This window comes from Montipora foliosa, chromosome 2 (genome assembly GCF_036669935.1).
Source record: "Montipora foliosa isolate CH-2021 chromosome 2, ASM3666993v2, whole genome shotgun sequence".
NCBI lineage: Eukaryota > Metazoa > Cnidaria > Anthozoa > Scleractinia > Acroporidae > Montipora > Montipora foliosa.
The window spans coordinates 15,428,137-15,438,136 of record NC_090870.1 but is presented as its reverse complement, the minus strand read 5'-3'; the positions used below and the strand labels follow the sequence as shown (position 1 = coordinate 15,438,136).

Genomic DNA, 10,000 nt, shown 5'->3' with positions numbered 1-10,000 from the left:
CCTTTGCAGTGAATGACTCTGTTGCAGATGTAAAAAGGCATGGCTTCACTGTCAATGTCATCCCAGGTGGGAACCTTATTTAAAGTTCATTTTAATTTACCTTTGTTCATTTTGATTTACTGAAAACACATCTGTGTTATCAAGATCACTGAGGTTGCATGTTAATGTCTCATTATTTCCATAAGTAAGCAGCATGGTCCAGTGGTTAGGGCATTGGGTTTGCATGCGGCTGCTCCGGGTTCAAATCCCGTTCTGACCTCTGGTTTGGATTTGTATCCAGTTGTCCCAGATTCAACTCTACGTACCATGCTTTGGTTGCCTTCTGCCCCTCGGTGTTCTTAATAATGTTTCTGTTAAGTTTGAATTGTTTCTTTCATACATTATTGTAATTTATTGTTAAAAGTGGAGTGCTTGTAAAATAAACTTAACTGAGTGGTGGGTTCCCACCCTGGTCGGAGTTTTTCTCTGTCCTTGTGTGGGCCCATTTCCATTAGTAGGGCTAACGCTCACATGGTTCATATGGGGTACAAAACTATCACTTCACATTACACTCTAATCAGTTAAGTCTGTTGAAATATAAGTGCTACACCGCCAACGTTTGTAAAAACGTAACCCTTCCTTGTGCCTGTAAACTTGCTTGATAGCTAACTTACATTTTTTAGTCAAGAGTTTTCATTGTCCTTCCTGCACGACCACTCTTGTCTTTTTCACTATTAGAACTTCTAAGAATGCAAGGAGAAATAATTATATACAGATGTAATTTCTAAGATCCTTTCCTGTCTACATTAAAGTTCAGTTTTATTCTCATTCCATGGATGTATTTGAAAGAAAAAATAATGTACATGTACAAATCCGACAAGCAGATGTGAAATATTATTTTCCTACTTTGGCAGCATTTCAATAATTGTTAAAATCTTTTGAACTCAACTACCACAGCAAGGGGTTCAATTTGGAGACCAGGTGAAAGGGAATCTGACTATGTTGTATCATTTACAGTACATGTATTGCTGTATAACCATACAAACTATGTGTACATGTAACTGATCCAGATGTCATCTCATGGAATACATGCAGTAATATCCATGTTTAGATTTTTCCTGTGGAAAGAGCTGACCATTCTGCCAGGAGATCTCTGCTGCAGTTGTTATCGGTCAAGGCTAAAGCTAGTGGTGAATTCACTGCAGCCATGGTCCACTCCTGTCTGACCCTGTTACTTGACCAGTCGGTAGACCAATGATGATCTACTCATCGCGCAGAATGCTATTGTTTTTGGCGACATCTACTTGCGGTGCATAATTTTCGGATGTGCGGCATAATTAATTTCTCATTCAGAACTAGTCCGCTATGATTGGTCCGCCGACTTGGCTTTGTGAATATTTCGGTCTTTCGGTTTCTCTTCGGTGAATTCTACGGCTGTCAATCAAACTGTTCAGAAGACATATGCGAATATCAAGGTGTGATAAAGTTAACAAAAGAGCCCTAATTAGGCTACTCTTGCTATTGAAAACAACTTTTGACAAGTTCCTGCAAAAAATTTCACAACTTTTGGTAACAAAAGGTAACTAAAATCTAAGCGTTAACTGAAATAGCTTCATGCGTACTAAGCACTTTAAAACCAGGTCTTAATAATGAACTCACTTTGTTAAACTTCTCGATCGTTTCATTATTAAGATTTTTTTCAACGAAGAGAGACTCGTAACGTTGAATACGCTTGACGACATAGGCAGAAGAAAATTTATTCTCCATCGGAAAAAAAAAAAACTTCCGGAGAGAAGAACATCCGAATGTCAAGGACACTAGTTTCTAACCCAACTGCACACAATGGCAGGGTTTATCCGTCAAACCCTGCCAGTTTTTGCATGTCAATAAAACCCATTCTGATACGCCTTGTTCTCCAAAGCGTTTCGACAAGTGGGACCGAAATGGCCCTGTAATTCTCTTGTTCAGTCCTATGGGAATATGTTTGCATTTTGTAAGGATAATTATTCAAATTTCGATTTGTTTCGACATAACATAAAAAGTTACAGTTGCGGTCCAATGACCAACAATGACCAACAATGTCCAACTCCAATAAAAGCCAATGACCAACAATGTGTCCCCCGATGTTTCAAATTTCCTTTTATTTCTCTTCTCCCCAGCTTCTCTTATCGTGAATATTTATGCGGAAAAGTAATGGCCACATTAAAAGATTAAAAAAATTACTCAATAGGAAAATGGCTATTGAACTCAAGTGAAGCGAAGGCTCTTTTGCAACCTCAAATTCTCCACATTGTTTCGGTAGTAGTCAGTGCGATTGAAAAATCGTTATGTTTTGTGCCTCTCGGCAATGACACATTGGTAAGGGCAAGAGGTTTCTGACTTCCATGCTAGACCTTTTTTTTATCAGAGTCGGCAGAAAATCTCGATAAGAGAACCATCGGGTCCCTTGGAGAGCTAACGGAGAACAGACAACAGTCAATTTTATTTCATTCAACTCGGTATCACAGAGGATGAGATTTTCTCCCGGTTAGCCATTATCATGCGCAATCAAGAAACGGTTACCGCGGGCAATGAAAAACAAACCTTACCGGAAGTGCTTTTTACTGTCTGTTTTTCGCCAGTTCCGTCAAGCGGTGTTTTCACTAGAGTATATGCGCAGGTCTGCTGAAAAAACTTGAGGCAAGATGGCGGTCAACTTCAACCTCTATGCAATTGGGTTGTTTAAAATCTTACTGGAATTTATGTCTATTGTTTCTTTAAAGCTCCGTACATTTTTCGGGCCCGAAAAGTCAAACGGCCGGGAAATTCAAAACAGTTTCGTTCTTTTGTTCTTCTTGTTTCCGAAGAGCAGGAAGGCAAGAAGGTCAGCTGGGGAGTTCGAAAGTTGAATAGAACGACCGCTTGTAACCATCATTTTCCGTTAAAACTTGGCATGAAACTTCCTTGAACAACAAATATTCAACGCCATATGATAACCGTTATAAAGGGACACTTAAAAGGGAGAAAAGTCCAGCTCCAAATTTTTCCTCTTTCAGTATTTTCCCTAAAATAGACCAAATTCAGAGGAGAAAAACGACTAAATTCGCGATTCGTAAGATTTGAAAATTGTCTCATTTAATCCATCAATATCTCATCTACAAAAGCCGTATGATAACCACCACGAAACACAAGTACGAAGCAGGCAATCTCTAAAAACGTATGCGTCTTCGGCCTTTTTGTGGCCATTTTCTTTATTGTTTAGCTATCGAGCAACCAGATCGAATTTGAACTTTCGCGCTGACTGTGGAATTAAGTCCCGGATGTGTCGCGGCATTCTGCGCGATGTGTACATGTAATCTATAGCCAGTGGGTTTGATTCCCACCCTATCCAGAGTTTTCTTTTGTCCTTGTACTTGACTAGGGTTCATGTTCAGATTGACTATTGGGAATGTGGAAAGCACTCTAGTAGATACATACAATGTTGTGCATTTTGATGATTTAACCTGCGTTAAGTGCATACCATGAATTTGGACTAAAAATACACATGTACATGTATGTAAAGTAAACATTAGTAGGTAAGTTGTGGTCACCATTAATTTTACATGCCGAAGCTACAAATGTATATTCTTATGTGGTCAAACTCAAGACCACAAAATTACATCTCACATTTGTCTGTAACATGATTATGGGGCTTAAGTACATTGTATCAGTTTTTAAAGAACCAAAAATAGATGTCGCTTTTGAAAACACAAATATGCTTTATCTCTGTAATGTTCTACACAATTCATAATTCATGCTAAGTCAACCAAAAATAGTTAAAATGAATAACCGGCCTTTGTATGCTGTAAGTTATATTTGGGCATTTTTTTGTATTTCAGATGCCGACCTCCCCCAAAATTTCTGTTTCTGCTAACAGAACGGTTAAACACAATTCCCGGGTGGTGATAACATGCAACTTAACTGACTTACTTACTTACTTACTTACTTACTTACTTACTTACTTACTTACTGACTGACTGACTGACTGACTGACTGACTGACTGACTGACTGACTGACTGACTGACTGACTGACTGACTGACTGACTGACTGACTGACTGACTGACTGACTGACTGACTGACTGACTGACTGACTGACTGACTGACTGACTGACTGACTGACTGACTTACTTACTTTGTCTGGGAGTTGCTTTGGATGAACATTCTTCAAAATCTTTGACGAAGAATTTCCTACATACCACATCCTCCACAAGATCTTTAATCAGTCTACAGTTAAAATCAGCTACAGCTGTATGCCTAATCTCAGACAGAAAATCAACGCCCAGAACAAGTCGATCCTACATTCCACGCATGATCTACTGAAATCATGCAACTGCCGAAAGCCGGCTGACTGTCCTTTGAACGGTAATTGCCTCAAATCTACCAACCAACGGTCGCAACAAATGACAACAAACCACCTCAAACTTACATCGGTTTTACATGGAACTCCTTCAAAACAAGATTCACCAACCATAGAAACTCATTCAAAGATCACAAAAAGAAACTTAGCACAGAGCTAAGTAAGCATGTTTGGAAATTGAAGGAGGCAAAAGTAGATTTTCAGATCAGTTAGAGGATCCTGAAACACGCCGCCTCTTTTAACCTAGTTTCCGAACGATGTAGCCTGTGCTTGTGGGAGAAATATTTTAGTATCTGCGGACCTGACCTCGCGACCGTGAACAGGCGTAACGAACCCGTGTCATCATGTAGACACGCGAGGAAGTATCTCTTCAGCAACCTCATATGTTGATTTATTTCCGCGCAACACTATTAATTCAAATTTAGCGCGCGAGTGTAATCCTGCCATGTATAAGCGTGTGTTTTAACGGAATCTTCACTTAGCTATTTTATCTGAAGAGTGCCTCACGGTTCGTGCACTACGAAACTATAGTTAGTAATAGGATGGCTAGTCAGATCATTAATTTGTTGATTCCATTACTTTCTTTATACTTTCTTTATATTCACGCTCTAGTCTTTTTACTATCGAGCACTCTCTCAACAGACGTTCACGATTACTGTGAAGTATATTCACAATATGCATACAATGTGCCCTCCCGGTTGTCACCATAATGGCTTTATGGCAACTCTTGGACTTGGGCACAGGATGTACGGTTACACATTGTTGGATTGTGAAACTTGATTTTCTTAAAACAGTGATGAATACATAGAAGTAGAGCGAAGTATATATAGAAGAAAAAAAAAACAATAAACTACAAGTTCATCCCTACAAGCCTGTTTCGTGGTTGCCCACTCATCAGGACTCAACAGGAGACTTGTAGACATATAAACATGGAATTCTCTCACGTGACAATATGTTGGGTCCATTTTGAGTTCCGTCATTCCGTTATACGCAGAAGCTGACTTTATATGGTAATAAGCAGGGTTTGTTTTCGGTTATGACAACAAACAAGCAGCAAGACGGAAGACCAGTTAGAGGTTATTAACCATGATAATAGAAGGGTGCACCATTAAGACTTGCATGTAAAAATTTCAGCATCTGGAGTTTTTGGAAGTATTCTTTTCGCCGACATAAGTATTTAAGTATTTAAGTATTAATAAGTATTTAAGCGGATACATCCCACAAGATGTTTGGGAATGTGAATCGGGAGTGTCTTCCCATGGTGATAATGGGATTGTTGTTCCATCAGCAGGATTTATCACTGTCTGGTGCAGAAAGATGGCCTTGGCTGTTTGAAATCCACTTGTGTATTCACCTGGGGCATATTTATTGCTCTGCAGAACAGCCAAGAAATTTTTTCCCTCTGTCACAAGCTTTTTTGCTGAATGAATTCCGATTCCACGTACATTTGAAAGGTAGTCACAACCTGCAGCAATACAGATGTTAAGGAAACTTTCATACGTCAGTGACAAGTGGGCCAATGCCTTTTCAAGCTTGATGACTTGACATGCACCACTAAGTTGCAGCTTGAATAAAACCTGTGAACGAATGAGAAAAGAAGGGCAGGCAGATGACATGTTGAATAAATTATAATTCTGAAATTATTCAATTCTAAGCCTTATTGGAGCACATACACAACTTCTGAATTTTTTTTTTTAAATGCTGCTTAGAACTGCTTCACGTGGAAATGATTAAATGTATCCATTTCAGTCTTAAATATAGAATGATTAAAAATATATATGTATAATTCAGTTGGACCTAGTGTAAAAAAAGTGTAATAAAAAAAGGGGTGATGCTGTCATATATCGAGGGCATGATACTCTAGCATTTGGAAAAACAACGTGACTTATTCAACATACCGTTTGGCATTTGTATGCTAGAAGTTCAGAATCTTCGGAAATCACAATATTGGTGTAACCGTTCTTCATGAGGTATGCTATTTGGGCATCTGCCTCATATGGAGCAATCACGTAATCGAGAATTATGGTGGTTTCGCCCTGTTGAAGTTCGCCCCCTACATAACCGAGCTCGCCCCACAGTTTACCAGTTTACTCTTCCACAATCTCGAACTCCAGGTGGAAACTGTCTTCATGTCATGCTGGGGAGCAGGTTCGGTAATCGATGACTCGTCAGCAACAATGGCTTCAGAAAGTAAGGAGAGGCCTGGTGACTCCTGAGGAAAAAAAGGCTTTGGTTACATTTCAAGTTCAAGTCAAATTTATTGTGTAAATACGCTTAGCTTTTGTGAAACAGGAAAAAAAATTCCTTGGTTACATTTCACGTTCAAGTCAAGTTTCTTGTGTAAATACACTTAGCTTTTGTGAAACAGCTCACCAGCTATACAGGTAGCTGCCAATAAGAACAAAATCATCCTCCAGGCGCATACTTACCAGTGGGTAATCAGAAAAGGGGGCACAGCGCCAATCAATAGGTTGGCCTGTCTGGACAGCGACGCGGTACTCGTGCTGCGATATGCCTGTTTGGCACTTTCGGTGTAGCCATCGTTGGCAGTCGTCACATTTCAAGGGAAGCCAACAAGACGCATCTACGGCCGCTGTGACATATTTGAAATGATCTAAATTACTCTCATCTGTAACGCTTTTCAGAAAAGGAAGCAGTGTTTTGATTCCGATGTTTACTCTCACTGTAGATATTCCCGGGAGATGTGTACGCGACCGTGTCTGGATTGAAATGAGCTACATTCACATTTCTACCCATGAACCTTTGAGAGTCGTGAAGCACACTGCCTGCTTTATATCTGCAATGTTCTACCAATTCATAATTCATGCTAAGACAACCAAAAAAAGTTAAAATGAATAACCAGCTTTTGTAGGCTGTAAGTTTTCTGACTTGTTATATTTGGGCATTTTTTTGTATTTCAGAGGCCGACCTCCCCAAAATTTCTGTTTCTGCTAACAGAACCGTTAAACACAATTCCTGGGTGGAGATAGCATGCAACTTAACTGAAGGAAAGAAAACAACCACATCACTGAAATGGATCTCTTGGTACAAGAATGGGAAGCTATTTGAACGTGTGCGCTCTCCTGATCCAGATAAGCCTGAAGGCTCCCTTACCCCACTACGTTTACCAAGTGTTGGTGTTAGAGAGGCTGGAGTATATACGTGTCTTCTTGAAGTGCTTCTCCAAAAAGAGAGAGATTATAACATCTCTGAAAGCATGGAACTTCGAAGTAAGAACATTTTATTTTTATTTTTATTGAGGTTACCATTTATTTCTTTAGTGAATTCTTGTGTCATGAATGAACATAATAATTTAACTCCTTTCTGCAGCATTTCCACTGAAGCAATTCTTAATCCTTTTACAGGACAGTGTACATGTAACTCTTGACAAACATTTTTTAATTTCATCGTTGTGAGTGTTTTTGCTCATGGCAATGGTTTGTCTCTTACAGAGAATTAATATTAATACAATAACAATTTATTGTATTCACACTTCTTCATTGAAGTGCAACAAGTACGCCAATACAGGGTTGTCATTAAGTTTTGAAGCAGGTGTAACACTCAAGATTTCACCTGTAACATGTAAATACATGGCCAAATGCCATGTAAATGAAGGCCCAAAGGGCTGAGCCCCTAGGAGGATCTAGGGGCATGCTCCCCCAGAAAAGTCTTAAAATTAGAACCTCGGAAATGCATTTTTCAGCACTCTGAGGTGCAAATTGTATATTTTCTCAATCAAAAAGTGATGAAATTAAAACAGGGCAAAAAGATAAACTTCACAATGAATGAAGATGTTCCATGTGGAAATGGTCCTGCATCACAGAACCATGAAAAATGGTCAGCGTAATCCCATTTATATCAAGTACGGCCGTACAAACAGAATCCGCGCCCACAGTGCGCGCCACGGTCAAAACTGTGCTACCCTCTCAATCATTTGCCCTTTCACTGGAAACAGTGCATTCCTGTGCGTAAATGACGTTGTTGTCGATCTTCGCTACTTTAGCACAAATAAATACATTAACAATACAGTTTTCACGTCTTCTCGCACTTTATTCAAAAATACCAGACCTAGTTCGTCTTAAAATAGTTAGAAAAAGCACAAATAACAGCCAAAGCACAACAGCTGACGGTCGAATCAGGGGCACCCAACGTCAATTTTCGGAAAATATCTGCTTGGAAAACGATTTTAGAACTAGAATTTTCGAAACCTTTGTTGAAAAATTTCTTGCTCGCCTGCCTGTCCTAGGATTTTCGAACATCTAAAAATGTTATAACTGCCCATTTTTAATGGATTTTTACCCTAAAATAGGTCACCTAGATATTTCGGGAGCTTTTTTCTGGCTGAAATTTTCGAAAATGTAAGTTTTGATCACTATAATTTTCGGATCACTAGACTTTCAGCCACGGGAAATCCGAACAGATGAAAAATTTTTAGGAGATAAAAATATCTACCGTTTAAATACTAAAATACGTTTAACAATGCTATGTTTAGTGGTTTTGAACTATATAGCCGTTGGGTGCCCCTGTCGAATCGCTGTTCGCCGGCAAACCAGTTTTGGCGTCAAGTTTGTTCACCAAAAAGTTGCCACAAAATCTTTTAAATGGTTTTCTAGCCCTTTAACTGCGAACCTATTGACGTGATGCCGGATAGCACAGTTTTTCCCGCTCGCTGAATTCTGATTGGTCAATTTAAATTTCAGTAGCTCTCGCCGTATGCATGGGTTGAATTGATAATGATTTTGCTGCTGAAAATGGCGTTAGAATCCAACAACGATCGATCGGGGGTGTTCTCCAAAGGTTTTTTACGGAAAATGTTTGGATTTTTACCAAAAACACTACTTAGAATCAGGAACACAGACGACACAAGGCAGAAATTATATTTTCTTTAGAAGGTAAATGTTTATAAATAAATTTCAATTTGTTTTGCGCCATGAATATTCATTCTACAGCAACCATCACCCGTAACATTGACTGGGCTCAGCCGTAAAAGGTGTTACGGATTACAGCCCCTAATGAGAGCCCTGCCAATATACATGTACAGTACATTTTATGATGTAGTTCGTAAAATTTCTCTGAGATAATTATTTTTTTTTCTGTCAGTTTCTATATTGAATGGTTGAAATCGTAATGCATTTCAGGGTTTGTTACTGTTGAGTTGAAGACCCTTGTGTTTGCTGAGGGGTGTTCTAACAGGCAGCCCCTTTCTACCCACAGTTTTAAGTGCCTGGGAAAAAAAGTCTTTTTTTGACTTTTTTTCCCGTTGGTTTTGTTTGTTTTTGTTTTTTGGTTTTTTTTTTTGGGAAAATGGTATTGACCGGGTGGTATTTGTCACTGATGTTACTGTGTCCAGGTCACCTCACCTAATAATTTTCCTTATTTTTCTTAGTTGCTCCATGGCTTACTCCACCCAACGAGGATATCGAAGTCAAGAGGTTCAAAGATGAAACTGCTCAGTTTACTTGTTCAGCTAAAGGGAATCCATTAGAGGTGGAATGGAAAGTTCAAAAGAAAGGGCAGGACGAAGTGCAGGCTTGCATAAGTAAGTCGGGATGTCTTAAGCTTATAGAGTTAGCTAATTTCTAATTTCACTACTGGTAGTAATGACCATCTGGCAGTTCTATGGAAAGTTTTGACTAACAAAAGG

The 10,000-nt window shown here is 39.1% G+C and overlaps 1 protein-coding gene across 4 annotated transcripts in view; it reads left to right on the top strand.

Annotated features, from left to right (window-relative positions):
- Positions 1 to 10,000, top strand: part of LOC137992542 (uncharacterized) — a 51,607-nt gene that overhangs the window by 22,185 nt on the left and 19,422 nt on the right. For all 4 annotated transcript variants that reach the window (XM_068837917.1, XM_068837915.1, XM_068837916.1 and 1 more), the window contains exons 4-6: positions 1 to 66; positions 7,278 to 7,586; positions 9,743 to 9,895. The exon at positions 1 to 66 is cut by the window's left edge and continues 99 nt beyond it. In XM_068837917.1, the coding sequence (XP_068694018.1) occupies positions 1 to 66; positions 7,278 to 7,586; positions 9,743 to 9,895 (528 nt within the window). The remainder of the gene's footprint in view (positions 67 to 7,277; positions 7,587 to 9,742; positions 9,896 to 10,000) is intronic.